At 34.3% G+C, this 21850-nt stretch overlaps 1 protein-coding gene across 1 annotated transcript in view; it reads right to left on the bottom strand.

The window, feature by feature from the left end:
• The window catches only part of LOC150100593 (cell adhesion molecule Dscam1-like), a 119014-nt gene that overhangs the window by 34969 nt on the left and 62195 nt on the right, over positions 1 to 21850 (bottom strand). Inside the window, exons 5-6 of the mRNA XM_090401839.1 lie at positions 21000 to 21299; positions 3174 to 3458 (exon numbers count right to left, since the gene is read on the bottom strand). Coding sequence (XP_090257965.1) covers positions 3174 to 3458; positions 21000 to 21299 — 585 coding nt within the window. The remainder of the gene's footprint in view (positions 1 to 3173; positions 3459 to 20999; positions 21300 to 21850) is intronic.

Here is a 21850-nt window from a genome sequence, read left to right as displayed (position 1 = left end):
ACCAACAAATTCAAACAATCTATAAAAACAATCTATAATCAAACCAATGGTAATCGATTCATTTTTTTTTTTTTTTAAAATAAAATACTGCAAGATAATACGTAGCACAATATTCAGTGATAAAAAGTTTTTACTTCAAAACATTTGGTTAAGATTTTTTTTTTTTTTGTTTTTTTGTTTTTGTTTCATCCATCGCTATTTCGATGTCTCCGAAAGAATTCTTATCTCTTTCAGAAGTCAATATTACAACAGACTTGCGATAATTTTAAATTATCTTTTGGAAATTTTGAAGTCTGCGATGTAAACTTTGAAGGAAATCGCTTTTTTCTTTTCGGCTATCAGTATAACGAACAAAAACTGTTCGGGAATCAATACAGAATTATCGTCATGCAAGATAATTGTATCTTCCTGTTGCTTGATGAACAGAAATCTATCTTCTTTTTTCCTATTAAGAAGCGACAATGTTGTGAGAGAAGTACTCAGAAAACTTTTACGTGGCAATTTTCGAAGTTGAGATAAAAAGATCACGTGAATTTATATATGGTAGTAGTACTTTCAGCTATACTGATCCTTCTTGTATTACATTAAATATCTGGTTGGAATGAAAACATATGCAGCTGGCAACGACTTTCAAGATTGCGCCCAGGATTGGACAGTTTCCTGCTAGTACTCAAAAGGTCATATGGTGCGCAAAATTAAATCACAGTGACGAACTGCAGATGTAAAGGAGTTATGTAGAACAATGAGCTATAAAATGAAATTGGTCCCTATATAAGGAAATATGCCACGCTAAGTTGTATTCTTCTGAATAACAATGGTAATCCCATCGGAAGAACATGAATAGTTACTTTAATATTATCTACTCGGAAATGTTAATTAGTAGTCTTCATATGATTCATTTTGTATTTATTTCGAACGATTCCATGGTATGTCGATGCGTTTGATGTTTAAATATTCTGTTTTGTGAAACTGTGTAATTTCTATCTTTAAAATAGGGACCAGGCATAGGACCATGTTATACAAAATCTCTGTATAACCCTCAGAAAAACATAGAGGACCCGTGTGTGGGATGTGAGATTTTACTTAATATGAGTGATCACTATATTAATCTCTATGAAAATATTACATTTATTCATAATGACCAATGTGGGCATCTAAAATTGGTCATATATATATAATGACCAATGTTGTATCTTTTTCTTGTCGAAAGCGGAAACCTTCATTGATGTTGTGTCAACTGTTTTTGACATTTCTTTCATTAGAAGCCGAGTTATAGTGCCAAACGTGACAGTGTGTTTTGATGAAAGGTCGGAAAATGAGTTTCAAACAGAGCTGCGATTGACTTTTGTGTTAAACTTGGTCAACGTCTTACCGAAACTCATCAAATGCTTCAAAAAGCATACGGTGATGAATGCTTATCCCTACTCAAGTTTACGAGTGGTTTAAGCGATTTCAAAGTGGTCGTGAGACCACTTTGAAATCGCTGAAAAGTTGGGCCGTCCAAAAACTGGACTGAGCGAAATTAACATTCAAGAAGTGCGTGATTTCAACAAAGAAAACCCGAAATCGTCCGTGAGATTGATTGAAGATGAAGTGAGGATTCCAGAATCAACTGTGCACAATATTTTGACTGAGAGTTTGGGCCTTCGTAAACTGAATTCGCGATTAGTTCCCCACAAGTTGACCGACGACCGAAAAATGTATCGAATTGAACTGCAAGAATCTCATTAAAACCGCTCGTAAGGACTCAAATTTCCTTGAAACGATCGTAACTGGTGACGAAACGTGGTGTTTTGAGTATGAACCTGAAACAAAGCGCCAGAGTGCTGAATGGAGACCACCAGGAGAGGGACATCCAAAAAAAAAAAAGTCGCTTGGAGAAGTCAAAAGTAAAGCCAATGCTGATTTGTTTCTACGATTCCAAGGGCATTATCCACAAAGAATTCTTTCCCCTGGCCAAAAAGGTCAATGGTAAGTTTTATCTCGAAGTTTTGAAGCGATTAATAGCGAGAATTCGTCGCGTACTGCAGGTATATGGTGACGACCGACCGTTCGTCAAAACAAACTGTCATTCTTAGCACTATAACTCGATTTCTAACGAAACAAATGTAATAAACAGTTGACACAACAATAATGAAGGTTGCCGCTTTCGACAAGAAAAAGATAAAGCAGGTGGCGCCACTAGTTTCCATTTTCGAAAAGTTCGGTTTCTTTTTGGACAGAGGGTGGAAGTAAAAAGGACGTGTTATCAACCTAACATTTCAATGAAAAAGAAACTCAATAAGAGCCTCACAATATATTCTTTTCGAGGCTTTAATAGCTATGTGTTAGAGCTCACTAATATTTTAAACAGTTATGGAAATATTGTGGACAGAGTTGTTGAACTTAAGAATATTGAAAGTTTTGATATAGTTTTGACACGAAAGTTTTGAATTAGAAAACTATTAAATGCTTACTTTATGCATTAATACGTCAGTTATCTATTTGACTGGATAAAGGCTGAGTCCGAAAAAAAAGAACTGTGCAATACCACGACAAATATAGCTGTCATGCAACAGTAGGGAAAAAATAACAAAAAAGCACCCCACATTCACTTGATGAGAACTCACTCTGGGAAATATTACTAACTCATTGTTGGAGTTCTCGTTTCAGCATCAAATTGCCACTGATGGAGCAAATGGTTATTTACTACAGCTGACATGCGGTTCTTAAGAGCAAGATATCACATTGGTAACTGCTACTGTCCGATTAACTGGAGCCTTCGAACACGTAATCAGAAAACGACTCTTCTGCCATTACAGTATGATGCAGTGTGGCTTTTCTCGAAGTGCTAATTGAGAAGGAGTGACATAAGTTACTAAGTACTTTGTTGCTAGTCCTAATAAATAATGGACAGAACGAGATAGTACACTTAGAGTATTTCACATCAGTGCAACTATTCGTAACGTGTTCTTTATTATCGATTAATGACAATGCAGTTTTCCCTCCCAATAGCTAGTGGAGCTGATTATAGGCTTACGAACTAGGTCACTACTTAACTTCCTTAAATAATATATATATGTGTGTGTGTGTGTGTGTGTGTTATCATTGTTGGTTACCTATTACATTTCAATTCTTTATAAAGTTTACATTTTTTTACAATCATAAAATTAAACAAAAAACAGAAAAATTACCCTGCAGATGAACATTCAACACATTCGGACTGAATCCACTTTCTCCTAAAGCGTTTCTGGCAGATATGGAAAACACATATTCGGCTGGTGTGTCGAGGCCCGACACATTAAAAATGGCAGTGTTATTAGGGATGTTTATGTAGAAATAATTGTCCGTTCCCGGCTTTTTATAACGTAAAATAAATACTTGGGGAAATCCCCCATCAAAGGCAGGTATCCACGTTAGAAGAACACTATTGTGGGTGGTATTGAGCACCTTCAGACCATCAGGGATATCAGGAATATCTACGGTTAAATAAATGTCTTAATTATAAACTTTAACAAGTAAAAACAAGTAGTTTAAACTAATAGGAAGAAGTTAAAGTAATAGTAGTAATAATCTAGAAATGTATTTTAAATTTATAATTTATTATAGAAGAATTACGTTTATTCTGACTGATCAACTTGATTTAGTTTAAAACTATTCGTACAGAAACAAATTTTACTGTAAATGGTAGTCAAAATATGATATTAAAGTGAATTTAAAATGTTTTGTAAAGAACATCTTGTAAATGTTTTGTACTAAACGATGTTATTTTTTATAAACTGTTTAATCAATGTTACTTCCATATCGATTGTTCTATATATATTGAATAAGTAAGATTCTATCGTACATTATATTTATTCAGGCCATTCCATTGTCACATTGTATGTTTTGGAGACGTTTTTCCTTGTTTTGTTTCATTTAGACCAGAGGCATGAGCTGAATTTCTCAATCATACGAACCCGTACCCTCTGCAATAGTTGAATGGAATATAATGAAATTCCTAATTCAGAAAATATACGAGAGAATATTATAACTGAATCATTTTCATTGTCAAAATGTGTCCAGGGAATTCGAAATATTTGGAATTGGGATTAACAATGACCGAATCATCTCAATTTTGAAAGTGGCAAATTTCAGTCTACGTTGAATAATGTCTGGCCTATATAGACTATGAAAAAGCATTTGATTCATTTAAAACATCTGCAACACTAAAAGCACTTGAAACCCAGGGAACTGAGAAACCATACCTTGAAACACTAAAACATATTTACAATAATGCAACTGCTGTAATTAAATTATATAAAAACAGTGAAAAGTTCCCAATACAAAAAGGCATCAGGCAAGGGGACACCATATCTTCAAAATTATTAACAGCTGCACTAGAAGAAATCTTTAGAAGCCTTGATTGGGAAACAAAAGGAATAAACTTAAATGGAGAAAGGCTGCATCATCTGAAATTTGTAGATGATATTGTCCTGATTGCAGATAATCTTGAAGATCTGGAAGAAAGGCTAAATCAGCTAAACGAAGAGCTTCCAGAGAAATTGGATTAAAAATAAATAGAGAAAAAACAAAAATAATGACGAATAAATACATAAACCATAGAACTATCAAAGTTGAAAACCATGAAATAGAACAATTACTTCATATGTATATTTGGGCCAATTGTTATCCTTTGAGGAGGGCCAAAGAAAAGAAAAGAGATTGAACGAAGAATTCACCTTGGATGGATAGCTTATGGGAAAATGAGAGACATATTCAGAAGTGACATCTCTATCAGTCTAAAAAGGAAAGCTTTCGACCAGTGCATACTTCCTGTCTTAACATATGGAGGAGAAACATGGACTTTAACAGAAGCCCTAAACAAAAAGCTGCGAACAACACAACATCGCATGGAAAGAAGTGTGCTAAAAATAACATTAAGAGATAGGAAGACAAATATCTGGATAAGATCTCAAACAGGTGTCATGGATATTGTCAAATACATTAAACAGGCTAAGTGGAGATGGGCTGGCCATATTGCCAGATGCAGTGACGGGAGATGGACTAGAAAAACAACAGAGTGGAGACCAATGGACGGAGCAAGACAAAGAGGAAGACCGAGAAGAAGGTGGAGGAACTGGAACAAATTGCAGGAGTGAGATGGATGGGAGAAGCAGAAAATCGAGTGATCTGGAAAATCATGGGGGAGACCTTCGTCCAGCAGTGGACAGAACCAGAAGGTAGAAGAAGAAGAAGAATCTCAATTTTGAAAGTAGTAAATTTCAGTCTACATTGAATAATGCATTAGCTGACTATAAAGAAAGGATAACCGCTTTATCATTATCAAAATTAGTTTTATAAGAATTGATTTAAATTAGGCCATTGGGCCTAACAGAGAAGGAATAATCAAATGTTAAAATTAGACTCGTAAACAACAACTTTCTCACATGGGAGATTTGTAAGGCTAACTCTTCATATTCTTAACTGAGTAAATATTTCTTCACAAACTATTTCAATCTTTTGAATTCCCTATACATGACGAAAGAACAGGCGTTCGGTGACAAGAATAAACGACACAAGCTTCTGTTGATTCGTGGCAAATCGCAGCCACGGTTGTCATTTTTGGTAAGAGTCGTTGTACCTTTGGAAATGGAATATTTCAGATCATGCGATGCAGTTGATTTGTAATATCGATCTCAAGTCTTATTTTCTAGCAGTGAACACATTACACATTGTGAACTTCGATTCTAAAATTTGATAAAAGTAAATATTCGTCGCATGAATATCCACATTGAAACAATCCTAATATGATTATCGTTATTCTTTTTTTTTTTTTTAAAGTTTTAACAAGTAGACTCAATGAGTGAAACCGATAACTAACTTTCAATTGATAAACCATTATAAATATTCCTCATGGTTTTGATGACGCCATAATTAGTTTTTTTTTTTTTTTTTTTTTTTAACCAGATGACAATGGACATTACTCAGACTATGCTGTGTAGTCACTGCCAAAATATGGCACATATTTCATTATTATTATTGTTGTTGTTGTTGTAAAGATGGCGACGTCCTTTGTTCTTCGCTTGTTGACCACGGTCCTCTCTGTTCACTTTTCAGCACTTCAAAATTTGGTTTCTTCTTAGCCGATTTCGGTGAATTTTATATCACTGTGTTTGGCGTGTCAAGTAGAGTTACTTGGGAACATTTTGAAATTAAAAACAGGAGGTGGAACCACTTTAAAACTATAAAAAACGAGAGCAGCAATATCACTATACGCCCGTTCGTATGCCTACACAGCGCCCTCTCGAGTGCTGTGGTTACAGCGCTAAAATATATTAAAAGCAAAAATTGTAAAATATAGCATATTGTTATACTATAAATGCAGTTAAAATTTATTATTATTATTATTATTATTATTATTTTCTAAGGAATCTGCTTACATATTTCGTTTAAACTGCAGATGATTTAAAGAAGAAATCTTTCTGTTCAAGCTTTGTAGTTCATTAAAAGAACTTAATTATCCTTTCTTGAGGAGAAATACTCAAAATGGCTATTTATTTCAGAGTCACTTCTAGCAATTTTAGTAGTTACTCATAAGTGGACATGCTGAAAACTGTATAGGTGGCAATCGCTTACGTTACTGCCTTGCTATTTATTTTATTGCTGATTCATAGATTTTTGAGCATAGGCTCTTGTTGGATAGCACAAATTAAAGTACTAAAACCAGAAATAATAATAAAAATGTGCGTTTTGGTTATCGAGCGAAAATTTTTATTATTGCTGCAGAGAAAAGATAGTAAAATTCTTTATAACAGTTTGAGAAACACTTCTGAGCAATGTGCTTATTAATTTTTTTTTTTACATAAAACGTTTCCGTATTATAGCAAGTTCTGAGAACTTTAGACAAATTTTAAGTAAAATATGGAAGCTATGTGGATTTACCAACTCAGAAACAATTTCATTTATTTACAGAAAATATTTTAATATAAACATAGATGTGACCGTGCAGTTAGCCTAGTGGCTATGCGCTTCGCAAGTAGTGTCCTAGGTTCGATTCCCGTCGACGACGTGAAGAGATTAAGGATCTTCCTCAGCCATAGTCAAGTTACCTGGTCTTAGGCATGGACAACAGGATTTTTTCCCCATCAGTTTATCTGGGGTTTTTCATCCCGCAAGCAGGCAAATCGACCCCATGAACACACAGGATACAGTCATAGGATACAGTATGGCAAGGAAGGCACCTTGCTCATAGTCATTTCCTTAGATGGTGGCGAATATATATAGCTTCCCCTAAACAGCCGACAGACTATAACAACAACAAATATAGATGTAGGAGTCTGTTTAATTCCGTGGTAATGACGTTTGCTTCCAAAGCTCTAGATCTCCCGAGGAAAGCCCACTCTAAGTTCAGTTATGGTCGCAGACTAGACTAAACTTTTTCATGATCTTTCCTTGCCCTTTCCGGAATTAGTGGATCTTCAGCGCATGCAAGTGGACCCCTCTTTCGGAAACTTTAAATACACAGCACAAAAAATCAACTAGAACTCACGCTACTTCGGACATAATATATGCCTGTTAGAGTTTGGGACCACAAGATGGCAGGGCTTGTCTAACTTAATCTCTTCCCTGTGAGTCTCGATTCATTGTCAGCCTCGAGCTCATCTGTTGGTGATAGCTGAATAGTGAACGCCGATCTTCAAAAGTTAGTGCTAAAGGAAACCTGTTATATCTTTTGGGAATAAAAACGCGTTTAGATGATTTAAATACAGATCTTGTAATAGTCAGTACAAATTAAAATTTATGTTCCATTTCATAAGATTAAAGGTTTTAAATTGTCCTTACACGAACATAAATCGAAAATCGTTTGGACATTTTTTATTTGTATCTTTATGGACATGTAGAAACATACACATGAACGAGGAATACTAAGCTATTTTTCAACACAATCTCTCAACTTCATAGCTCTGGTTGGCTGAATGAATAGTGTAACTTTGCTCTGTTTCTAACTGGATGTAGATATGGATGGCTATGAATGTCTGTAAGTAGTGAATAATTTTTATTACTCGATGTAACATTACTACCGTGTTTATTGAAGGTCTGAAGTGGCTTAAAACGTTCTGTATTAGGTGTCTAGAACAGGACCAGCTTATCTATTTACGGTAACTAATATACTATATATTTAGAAGATTTCGTAGGTGAGATTCACATAAAAAAAAGTTGAGGCATCTGTTCAATCGTTGGATTAATTTATTGCCTCGCTTTCATAGACTGCACTTAGCGTTCCGTAATGCGGTCAGTTGAGATCATTTTGTGGCATTGTCACTTGGGCGATATTTTTAATCAAAGTATTTCCAAGGGATCAAAAATTACTGTTAGCTAGATCAACCCACTCCAAATCATTGCGGTGTTGTTGAAGATCAGCAACTCGTAGTCATGAAATGGAGCACTTCAGACTTTTTTTTTTTTTTAAGTGTACATTTTTTCGGAAGGCATCACGAAATGTTGTGTTGGGTCATACGATGATTCAGCAAGTCAGAATTTTGGGCTTCTTTCTTCATTTGAATTGAGGAGCTCAAATATAACCTCATTTGAAATGCTCGCAACACCAATGTATCCTCCGGAGTGATAAACATATTCTCCCACAATACTTCGGAGCCATCTGCGATAAATGCTACTTGGGGTAATTGTTTCATCCTTTTTACGCTACGGGTCGCTGGTTTCGAACAGTATACTCTTAGTAATCATAGTGTCTCAGTGTCAGATTTCCTGTTACTATTTGGGTTTACGTATTTCACATTCCGATCAGTATTCAATCAATGGATTTATGAACAAATGAAATCAAATTTAATGAACACATAACGTGTATAAAACTAAGTGTGACATCAATTTAATGCAGAACGAAATGCGAATAGTTTACTGATTAATCAACAAAATATGGCATATTAAAGATTGTGGATTTATAAAGATATCGTTTTTTATGGAACTAAAGAATTTTTGCACAGATGTGTAACATTACTTCTACTGATGCATGGCAGATCATTGATTTTGTCTAGCTTAAAGTCGCGGATTCGTAGTGTAGGGATACCAGAAATGCAGGTATGTGTTGATTTCGAACTCTACTGGATAATGCATCGTTTGAAAAATGGACGTCTCTTCTACTAATGTATTAAAAATAGAAGAGTAATTCAATAAGAATGTTTGCGATCATTTGTGAGATAATTTCGTTCGTCCAAAATATTCTGAAACTTTTAAAAAATTATACGGATTCAATATATCTGTGAAATGACAAAAACTGATAGCAAACGAAAACGTTAAGGGAATAAGAATAATAATTCCCATATTAACAGGATGGATATTTTACTTTATTAGAAGATATTATTTTAGCTTTTAAATTTTGCTGTTTAGTCATAAGTTTGTTTCACAAGGATAAATTCATGTAGAGTGAACACATCACACTAATTCTTATAATTAATAACACCAGATTCGCTGTTTAGTCATAAGTTTGTTTCACAAAATATTATAATTAAAAACATCAGATTCGAGATTCTCGATGGCATGATCAGTATTCATCAGGTTATAGATAGTATTCTTTAATGTTTAAATCCATGTTGTTTTAAGTGGTGCGGCTTGTGGTATGGATATGATACCACTTTATTGAAAAAATTGGAAAAAAGATACGTCGAACCATCTTCAAATCGAAGATGAGTCAGTCAGTATTATCTTTCACGGTAACCAAGCGGAAGTTCTCTTGAGGGTATCCAACATTAAAAAAAGAAAAAAGAAAAATGGTCTTTGCGTCCTTGATGGATTTTTTATTTGAGAAATTTCGGTGTATTCTCCTTAAGTACACCAGAATACGCACGTATTTGACTGCCATAATGCACAGACGCTATCTTTTTGGAGCTGGATAAATTATATTAATTATTATCACCAATTAAAATCTATAACAAGCACAGCTAAATGAATTCGTATAGAAAAGTTGATGTTATAAGAGGTTTCAGAGTAACACACTGTTCTCGTATGTGATCCGTTTTAGACTTGTTTAAATCAATTCCTGAGTGGTATACAACTGGCAAGTAGATGCGAACTTCTTTCTAGATTTCTAGAAAACACAGTATTTTTCCGTTTATAATTCAGAACTGTAATCACAACAACGTAGCTGGCATTGATGCCTGTTATATTTCATGGTTATTTTTACTGCATCGAATAATGCAGTACAGCAGACACTTGCAATTTTTCATACGGAAAGGCTTATTCATGAGCTATGTATTTGCGATAAAGCACCAGCTTAAATCTACAAAACCCTAGTAATCAAACAAATGACAAAAAATCTTTGCTAATTAAATATTATTCATTCATCTGTGTATGAGTTTTGTTGTCAAATATCTTTGAGCACAGCTTTTTCGACAAACTATCAGGGAAAAAAGTTTTTGCTTTAAATCACAACAATTCATTTTAGGTAGAATGGATGACTGCTGTCAAATAGAAAAGAGGTAACATAAACAACAGACAGGAGAGAAAGAGCTCTCTCTCTCTCTCTCTCTCTCTCTCTCACATACACACACATCCAGCAGTGTCACAGGTAACAACTTCACTAACCCATCTAAACGAAGACGTTTCTCTTTGGTCGCAAAAATTAGTTCCTTGAGATCATTATTTCTGCATCGAAATGTCAATTTATTTTAGTTCGACTTTTCACTCGTTTTCTTGGCATAGATTCATGAGGGCGATCTCTCATCCTTTCATTGTATGACAAATGCTTTTCAGAATGCATGCTTTTATAGCGTTTATTGCTTTTGACAGCACATTTGTATTCGAGTTACAAGAAATGAGATTTAGCCCAACCAATGAGCAAAGACTTAATGTGCCAAACTTGGCTTAACTTTTGACTTTTTTTTCCAGTTCCTCTTTTCTCTGTTTTTTTTAAATCAAATTTAATTAAATTCTAAATAAATTTGAGCATATTCATCTGTGAATATGCTCAAAGAAAGTAATTAAAAGAAAGACTGATTTTTCACAGCATGTCTTTGAGATATAATTTTAAAGTAACAGCTACAGTCATAAGCACGTTTATTTTGTACATATAGTTAATAAATCGTTTGATGTTGCATTTATATCCTGAATTGTTTTCCGCATATATATTCAGCGTCAAGATTTAGTAAACGTATTACCAGCACAAAGTCCCTTATCACCAACAAGAAGACTTTATGATCGACTCGAAACATGGTAAGGACTGCCCTTTCCAAGCATTATGATAAATGCTATTTCTTCTCTCTAAGCTTGCGAAGTCATAAAGAGAAAACATCCCAGAGATATCGACGAGATCTATTTTCAATTATGCCCAAACAGACAGTGAAATTACTGAAATCTTTTCAAGAATTCTGCTTTAACAGATGATCACGTGAGAAGTGAACATTCAAAATTCAGTTAATGTCCGGATAACAACATCAACGAATAACAATCCAAAGATATCTGCCTACACTCGGTTGGGAACCTGGTATAATATGTCTCATCGGTCAAATCTGTACAGAAAAAAGAAAAAAATTATAATACTAAAAATAATAATATGATTATGTCTGGTTAAGAAGTCGAGTTAGTTATACTTGACAAACCATATTAATCGATATTACAGTAAGGGATGAAGTTAAAAAATGCCTACTGGTTTAAAGAGACACGTGTCTCAGCGAACATAACGCAATTTGATAAGTGAGAACACAGATAAGTATTAATATCTATATGCTTGTTTGAAAACATAAGTATAGAAATATACTTGAACTTTTTTTAAATCGATATTCAAAATATTTTTTAAAAAATTCAAGAAGGATACTTCTTAATTATGAAGGTAACACTTACTTAAACAATTGAGGGAAATCCATAATTATGGGAACTATCCTTCCTGAGATTTTTAAAAATTTATTTTGAATATCGATAATCTCAAGGAAAAAAGCTGAAGCATATTTCTTTGTTTATATTTTAAAACAAAGATATAGATATTAATACTCAGATATGTTCTCACTTATCAAATTGTATTATGTTCGCTGAGAAGTGATGAGCAACTGCCTCATCACTTCTCAGTGAATACAATACGTCAAGGCACGACCCTGAGTAGGGGTCACATTCAATGGATATGTATGACTACGTATATGAGAATGTTCATGTTTAACATTTAATTATGCCTTAATATTGATCTCTCTCTTTCTCTCTCTTTCTCAAGACTAAAGCCAGTACAAGAGTTAACCAAGATGCGTGAATCAACCTGAAAAGATTTATTTAAAAAAAAAAAAACGAACTAATTTTTATAAAAGAAATAATGAAAAAAAAGGTCCTTACTTTTCTTAAGAAGCAGCAGATCTCCATGGTCGAGCCCAAGATAATTTTGTGCTGTGCACGAATATCGACCAAAATCTTCATTTCCAACCTTTGTTACCGTAAGATAACTCATCCAGACCGTTCGACTGTAGCGACTGACGTTGACATTATATTTAGGGTCATTAGCCTCTCCGATGGTCTTGCTATTGTTGAAAGTCCACGAGAAACTGACATTTCCGCTGCCGTCAGCCCCACAGCTTAAGGTTATCTTGTCCCCCAGTTCAGCTCCAGCTTTCTGTGGTGTTTTCTGGCGTAGTATGAATGGCCTGTCTGATACAAAGAGGATAGAAAGATGCTGTAAGATACGTTCTTTTGTACACGGTGTCACATGTTCGATTATTTATTTTAAAAATAAAATAAAAGAAAGTAGAAAGGAAGTCATTTTTATTTCACTAAAGGTGTTTTTTGACTCACACATCACTCCTAGTTTTGCGGTGCCTACAGCAGCTTTTCCGATCCCGTTAAATGCCTCGCAGTGCAGGAGACCAGCATCGTGTCTTGAAACGTTCCATAGTGTCAGAATCGACCGACCAAAGTCTGTGGAATCGTGGGTTTCACGCGCCACCGAGCTTTTCAACTTCCATGTTATCATGTTTTCCGCCAGCGGATTGGCATCAACAGTACATTCAAAAGATGCATTATCCCCTTCTTTCACAGCGATCGTACTGGTCAGATTAGCGATACTGGCTGGATCTAGTTTGAAGAGAATAAATTTACCATTTTTAAATTAACACAGAAATGCCAAACGACACGCTCAGCTGCTTCATAAATTTTCAAGAAAGTTCGCTTTAACAGATGCATGATTGTACAATCCATGCATCAGAATTTTCTTACTTCTAGCTAGACTAACTATTTATTCTAATTTTAAAACTAGCAGGAATATTTACATAATATAAAGGTAAAATGTTTCATTTTTCCAAACAGAAGAGCAAATATATTAAACGTTAGCAATATCGCTTTAATAATGATGAAAGATTATAAACTAACTTTTGAGTGGTTCCACAAACTTCTAGATTTCAATCATCAGTTATTGAAAAGCCAGTAATCTACCACAAAGCATACTGCATCAATGTAGAAGTAAAATGCTCATCTATAAAGATATTTTACTGTTGTACCACAGGTCACAACAGTTAAATATCTTGGCCTTCAACTCAGATCTCATGAGATGATGTGGAATAACCATATTAACTACCTTCAAAAGAAATTATAATTATAACAGAGAAACTATTTTAAATCAGAAACATATTCGTTCATCCACCCATCCAAAATCAAAATCCTGATCTACATAGAAATCATTATATGATTTGTATAGATCTCTGTTATGTTAATACTCTGTTATGACCTGACTGTATACTGAACAATAACTCAATACAAAATGAAAATATATAAAAACGGAGGAAAACCCACGTAAAAAAACTTTACTAACGTAGAATTTTAGCCTACGTTTCATAGACATCGTCAGTATAAGATCAGAGAATGCAATCAAACAATAACAAACAATTCTAAAATGCGCCACCTGAATTGCTAATGTAACATAAATAAAAAGGTCAATAACTTCAAAACTTATAACTTTTAACAGTTATTGTATATTTACCTCTTCAAATACAGAAGAAATAACTCGCGTTCCTATCCCTTATGTACATGGCATTAGTTAAAGCAAAACCACTGAATATTTTTGTTGCCTTTCGCCCATTAGAAAAATCATCACCTTTCTCGCTTCTCCCAAGGACAAACTTAAACATCTCAATTATTCAGGGTCTACCAGATTCCTTGCTCTTGTGGATTATCTTATATAAAGAAACATGTGAAAGTTTACTTCATTATCCTAATTTAAACAAATCTGATAGTGTACGTCTGTCTCCTTTGTGGGAGATGGTACTTTTTAAACCTGTTAATCTTTCCTGACTTTATTTTGTCTATGTATATATTTACATATTTTATGGGAGATGGTACTTTTTAAATTAAAGACAAAAATATATATAAACACGTATATATATATTTACATATTTTTTAAAAATAAGTTAGGAAATTACTAACCTTTTTTTTTTTTTTTTTTTTAGTTATTCTAGATTATCTCCTCAGGTGGCGCTTTTTAGAATTGTGCGCATGGCAAACAACAATTTACCGACTCTGATTAGCCTACAGACGACAGTTCAGTAACCGAAGATTTTGACTGTTCTTTCTTTATAACATTACATGAAAATGCTAAGACGCTGCTACAAAAAAAAAAAAAAAAAAAAAAAAAGACCACAGAACAACACGAGAATCAGCTTTACAGAAGGTAGTACATTCCCTGCTGCTATAAAAACACCTGTCGCCAAACGGCAAGAAGCTACTACCACACGTTCTGTGCTAAATGCACTTCCAGTAAGCCAGTGAACAAAACTTTAAGAATACCCTGTGGACTCCTTAACAAATTATAAACAGACGAAACACTTTGGACATTACATCATGCAATACGATTAAATCATAAAAAAAAAAAATCCAATAATTACTACGGTGTGTATTATTCCTTAGTAATTAGTTTTAACTAATTATGCTGGAATATTGTGATAAATTTATTATCGTAAATTTTTATGAAAATGATTAAAAATATAAAATTAAACTGCAAAAATTACTATTGTATATTCAAGTTTGACGATATGTGCACACACACACTTACTGTGGACACATTGCTTAATCCACTATTAGCAAAAAATCTTAGATATTTTGTGAGGTACTACAAATCTACTTGTAGTACCTTACAAAAGTGATTCATAAATTAACCTTTTTTGACTGACAGATATTTTAAATTGTTTTTATTTTATTATTATTTTGTTAAGTGTATGAAGCCGTCCTAACACAGAAGTGTTTTTTAATACGATTTTAAGTTTATTTCCTATCTATCAGCGAAACAATTGGTGTTTCCTGAATTTGACTTTTTTTTTTTTTGTCTTCATTTGTGATGATCATGTACAAGACATTGTCCTAAGTACGTTAAAAGTCATTCTAGCCTTAATAAGCACTATAATCTCATTCTTTATAACTCCAATTATTTGCATCACCTTACCTTAGTACATGCTATCGCTCTTTCTTTTCTTGCCTAATTTCTTACCATATTATCAGCTTAGCAAAATAAACCTTTATTGTAAATACCACGTCTATGCCTTTCCCAAATCGAGTAAAACGAATGAGCAAATGTGAACAGATTAATTATTCATATATTTAACATGCATTCATAAATTAATAATAACTAACAACTTTAACTATTTCTGTACTTAATTTCATCTAGCATACTCGTACATGCACACCAAAATGCTAATCTTCTTTCTTCTTAAAAAAAAGAACGAATTCTCCTTATAGCCACTAGATGTCGCCAGCCTTTAACGGATAGCTGATAATGACGTAGTTCATATTGAGCCGATAAATGATTTTTTATATTATTATTTGACACCTCCAGGGAGTCCAAAGATTCATCAAGGGAGAGTGTGCCAACAGCATCGAACGATTGGGCTCCTTCCCACCACTAACCGCGCTCAAACTTACTTAACTGAGCCATTAGTAGCAGAAGCTCTACCAACACATCCAAAAGCGTGTTTTGTATTGCAGGATACTAAGGCAAATGATGTGAAGTCAACTGCCTGTATATATGAGCCATGAATATTTTGCAAATGGCATCACTGAATTTAAATAATACTGAATGAACTAATGTTATTTATTTCCAACAATATATATAAAAGGTAGTGAAATTTGTATTTATATTGAACAAAATATAAAAAAAAGTATTGAAATCGAGAAACTATAATAAATGCATTATTAATGCAAGAATCTATTGTAGTACGTATTTAGTTGCTAAGAGATTAGCATTTACAAGAATTCACTGGCAGGCTTTCAATTATACAAACATCACTGAGGAAATGACACAAAAGGATCCGAAGACTAGAAAATTTAAGTGCCAAATAGCCTACAGAGAAGCAACTACTTCCGCCTCGGAATAACTGCTTTGTAGGAGACCGATCTTGAGCTATCGGCAGACGTGAGAGGAACATCTCAGAATGAAGATAATGAGCTAAAGCGTAACATAAGTTGAAAGTAGAATCCAGCCTTCAGTTGTAACGACCACAAGTGCACAATGATCTTTCTTAAGGCGCTGCACAACTGTAAAATAAAAATGGGAAGAATTACGTTTACCAACTCTTTGAAAACACATGTAGATGATGTTTTGTACATGTTCATGTTAGAATGCTGTGATATGAATTATACAGTAGTCCCTCTTAATATATGAAACCTTCAATACTTTCCTAATACCCTATCGCAAAGGCAACACTCCTTTTCTCAGACTTCTTTTAGATTTGAACTTTCGCATTCATAAATTACTGCTGAAGAAATAGTTTGCATTTAGAATCTTCAGTTCCATTGCTGGGATAATGATCTATTCTTTCGGACATTCGTAGACTTCTTTGGATGTCTTCTAAACGACAACTACACGTTTGTGATGAACCCTAGACTCTGAAGATTTTCTGAACACATTTATTTCTCCATTAATATACACTTGTTTTTCCGATCCTTCTCTGGCTAAACTTATTTAAAGAACCGCAGTCTTTGTATTACTAAGATTGCAGTATCGTGAAGGAAGTCTAATATTAGCAATGACGAGAAAGATCTATATCTGATCTTAGTGTTAATGTCATTCATGTCATTAACCCTAAGATCGACTCTAGCTCTCATGGCTGAGGAGTGTTATGTCACTATCATATCTGAGATAACTGACCTATTTGCCACCTATTCTGATCCTCTCTTTAGCTAATCCTTTGTTGCAGGCAAGATCCCAACGTAGAAGCCAAACAAGTGAGGAGAAATTAAGCATCTCTGACTAAAAACCCTTGCTCACCTGATTTCGATTAATTAATTCTACACCCATTCTGACACTGCCTCTTGCTTACTGTATACGTTAACTATCAACTTCATGATATTTTGAGGTCATTTATTTCATCATCTAAAATTTAATACATAGAACACAGCCCAAAACCTTCTAAATGACATTCACATGTTTAGCTATCATATTTCAAATTCTCATATCTCCATGACAACAAAGATACCTTCTTGGTACCTTTGCCCTTCATAAAATCTAGCCACTCATCAGACATTTCAGCAGCGATTTCTATTTGAAATCCGATTAGAATATTTTTTTATTCGTATCTTGTTTTCATGAGAGATTAAACTCCATTCTCGCGGGGTCATAATCTTCTCTCACATAGCTTTTTAATCAATCTATGAAACACTCTTATCCCTTGATCTCCGATCGCCTTATTGTATTCTGCCTGGAGTCCGTCTCAAAACGGAAAGTTATTGTTATTAAACTCCTTATTAGTTCTTTCAACTTCATGTCTAAGTGGAGAGAATTTCAACTAGAAATCCCTCTCGATATTTCTTCTAAATTTTCTTTGTCCTGTGTCCAGTAATTTTACTATGTAATTTTTTGATTACTTCTCACCTCCTGTTCTTTCAACAGAATCATTCCACTCCTATCCTTAAGAACATTCGATTATACAAATATCTATTCTTAAGTTCACGAACTAGCTAAATGTCCTATGATTATTATGCTTCCTCCTCCTCCTCCTCCTCCTCCTCTTGACTCTTGTATCTTCACATTACCGAGCGTTAATACCTGGTCTCTTCTTGTTTGATGTATTCTTGGAATCCACATTTAAGTTTCGATAATGTTTAATTCCTCTGCTTCCTCCTTTGATCGACAAATCTGAAATCAATGAATCCAGTGGTCGTCTCAATGGGAGTATGTCTTTGATCCTCTCCCTTTAAAAGATAATACTCGATGTCTTAGTAATTCTGAATGATAAAGATCAAATTGGATCTATCAATATTATTTTGACGATGATAATAAACTTAGATACTTTTAGAGTCTAAACCTTTATAAAATTGATAATAAATAGCCTGAACATTTTTATAATAAATGTTGACAAACTTAACGAGTATCACTGTCGGGAACGTTGGTTCTACTGTTAGAAATTCATCACATAGTTTAGTTTAGTTTTGCTCGTGATTTCAACGAGTCTGCATAGTTAAGTTGTGTCGGTACGGCTATAACTGAAATCTTTTTACTTCTTACTTTAAGAGGAAAATTTATTTTGCTTCTCATTGTTCTGTTTAAGAGTTTCCCAATGATAATGCTATTTTCAAATTTATTTTTATTTAATGAAAGCTCCGGTAATAGAGTATAATACAATGGAATATGTAGCACGTTTAAGTTTGGTGGTTTACTAGAAAAACTTATCACATCAGAGTTATTACCTCGTTAGGTTGCAGTTTGGGCTCAGATGAGGACCAACAGTTCGAAACAGCTGTCAAGACAGCGAAACCTAAATAATATACTAATAAAAGCCAACTATGTGAGCTCTTAGGAAACGTCTATATCTTTTAAATAGTGCCAACCAAGGCAATCCCTATGCCAAAAGTTATATTCTCATAAACTAGTAAATTTCGAATGTCTTATGTTTCTTGAATTCATCTGGTTATACACCCTCTGTTCAAAAAGAAACCGAACTTTGCGAAAACAGAAGAAACTAGTGGGGCCACCTATTGTATCTTTTTGTTGTCGAAAGCGGCAACCTTCATTAGTGTTTTCGACATTTGTTTCATTAGAAGTCGAGTTATAGTGCCAGGAGTGACAGTGTGATTTGACGAAGGGTCGGAAAATGAGCTTCAAACAGAGAGCTGCGATTGACTTTTGTGTTAAACTTGGTAAAGGTTTTACTGAAACGCATCAAATGCTTCAAAAAGCAAACGGCGATGAATGCTTATCCCATACTCAAGTTTACGAGTGGTTTAAGCGATTTTAAAGTGGTCGTGAGACGCTTGAGGACGACGAAAAGCCGGGCCGTCCAAAAACTGGACTGAGCGAAGTTAACATCGAAAAAGTGCGTGATTTCATCAAAGAAAACCCGAAATCGTTCGTGAGATTGACTGAAGATGAATTGGGGATTCCAGAATCAACTGTGCACAACATTTTGACCGAGCGTTTGGGCCTTCGTAAATTGAATTCGCGATTTGTTCCCTGTAAGTTGACCGACGACCAAAAAATGTATCGAATTGAACACTGCAAGGACCTCATTAAAAGCACTCGTAATGACTCAAAAGTCCTTGAAACGATCGTTACTGGTGACGAAACGTCCTGTTTTGAGTATGAGCCCGAAACAAAGCGCAAGAGTGCTGCGTGGAGACCATCAGAAGAGGAGCATCCGAAAAAAAGTCGTTTGGAGAAGTCAAAAGTAAAGAAAATGCTGATTTGTTTCCACGATTCCAAGGGCCTTATCCACAAGGAATTCGTTCTGCCTGACCAAACGTCAATGGTGAGTTTGATCTCGAAGTTTTGAAGAGATTGATAGCGAGAATCCGTCGAGCACGGCATGTCCTGAATATCGTGATGCAGGCAGCTGGTCACTTTTGCACGATAATGCACCATCTCATCGTTTGATCATTGTAAGAAATTTTTTGAGCAAAAACCAAGTTTATGTGTTGGATCACTCATTGTATTCATCTGATTTAGCACCCTGTGACTTCTTTCTCTTCCCCCAACTTCATTTGCCGATGAAAGGAAAGCGATACGACACCATTGAAAACTTTCAAGCTGCAGTAACCATGACCTTCAACAATATCCCAAAAACCGGATATTGTTGAAGGTCATATAAAAAAAACTCATTTAACGAATTAATTGACCGTGCCAAATGCTGTATCGAAGCTGAGGGAGAGTATATTGATTGGAATAAATTATTTGAATAATTATAATTGGCCTGGGTTTTATTTTCTATCAAAAGTTCGGTTTCTTTTTGGACAGAGGGTGTATAATGATGACAGATGGCAAAATCCTCATAACATATTATAAAAATTACCAGCCAAACTCAAGGTCTATATTTTAACACCACATCAGCTGATGGAATAGATAAAATAAAATTTAATAAAAACCAATACTACAATAGCAGAAAGCAAGCAAATGCTTGGAGTTATTATCCGATCAATTGGTTTCTGAAATCATTACTGAAACTAAACAAAGATAAAATGTCGATCATTAAATAGCCTTGTCATCCATTTTGCCATCATTCTCTCTATTGTAAGTCTCTGCCAGTTTCATACGGAAGAGTGGTATGGGTTTTTTTTTTTTCTACTAGAAAAATAGAATTTTTTATTCCTCAAAAAAGGCAGTTTTTTTACGGACCTAATACATCAACTTAATAAATCTTAGTTGCTTCGTTCGTAATTCAAAACAACTCAACCCACTCATCTGTTGGTTTAGTTTATAACGATTTTTATAACCTTATGATAATCAAATTCCATTAATGTGTATAACCAACTTGCTTGATACAAAAATAAATAAGTATATGGTTTCCTAAGATATTTGCAAGATATAATTTACTAACTAGAAAAATAGGCGCACCTTATAAATTTCTAAACAATATTGGAAACTAAAGAAATATTAGATTTTGAAAATAATACGATGTCAATATTCCGTAATATCATGCATGGATGATCTTACAGTTTATTCTTTACCGACCACATTATTGTAACTCCGTAGCCGTGATCCAATCACAGATCTCATACATAACATAACCTACATATGCGAAGTGACATGTCATAAGGAGGATTAGGCCATCTCAAGATAAAATGAATTTCCTTACACAGAATGTTCAGACTGACGCTGGCATTCGATATTCCTTCTTCATTTTCTGCATGGCAAGAGTACCATCCTGAATCCATCCTGGAAACGTTCTGCAAATGGAGGACAGGACCAGAACTAGTTACCGAAGGAATGGCAGGCGAATTTGTCTGCTCTTTTGGCATGAAGATGAGAATGACCCCATCTTTGGACCACGTATACTGCTTTACGTCAGGGTACGCTGTAGCTGACATGTTAATGATGTCATTTTCTCCCTCGCTGATGTCAACGCGTATGTTAGGATTGTGAAACTCTGGTTTATCTAAATAAATAGAGGGACAAAAAGAATCGGTTAGTATTAAAATTGCAGTCATATAAGTAAAATCAATACAGTATAAGAACGAAGTTAGGGAAGTTAGAGTCAAATAAAATCGCTTTGAATGCTAAATAATTTAATTTTTAGAGATATTTTGATAAGTCACTGCTGAATGAGTCAAATCTTCAACAAAAATCTCAAAGAACGAAGTCTTGTTGTGTAGGGTTATACGTTTGTTTCTTTGCCATATTCTAGTTATTTGTTTACGTCATATTTTCCTTGTGAATGGAGATGTTTTTTAAATTAAATTTTATTTTATTTTCAATACAGATTACAGCCATTCTTCTAGTCAACAACAAGGATACTAAAGCTGAGATATGTCTAGTAGTTTGCTATTTCACGATATTTGTTTCACGTTGCATTACTTGAAACGGGAGACACGATATAACCAGTCAGTAGAAGATCCTCACAAGTGTATCAATGCCTAAGAGACAACACTTATTTTCTCTTTCTTAGAAGTTCAGTGACTTTTGTTGAGAGAAACTTTTTCAAGTAAA

The sequence above is a fragment of the Typopeltis vanoorti genome, chromosome 12, assembly GCF_054136105.1.
Source record: "Typopeltis vanoorti isolate ZY-2024b chromosome 12, IOZ_Tvanoo_1.0, whole genome shotgun sequence".
Classification (NCBI taxonomy): domain Eukaryota; kingdom Metazoa; phylum Arthropoda; class Arachnida; order Uropygi; family Thelyphonidae; genus Typopeltis; species Typopeltis vanoorti.
The sequence above is the reverse complement of the archived record's forward strand: the minus strand, read 5'-3'. Positions and strand labels throughout refer to the sequence as shown.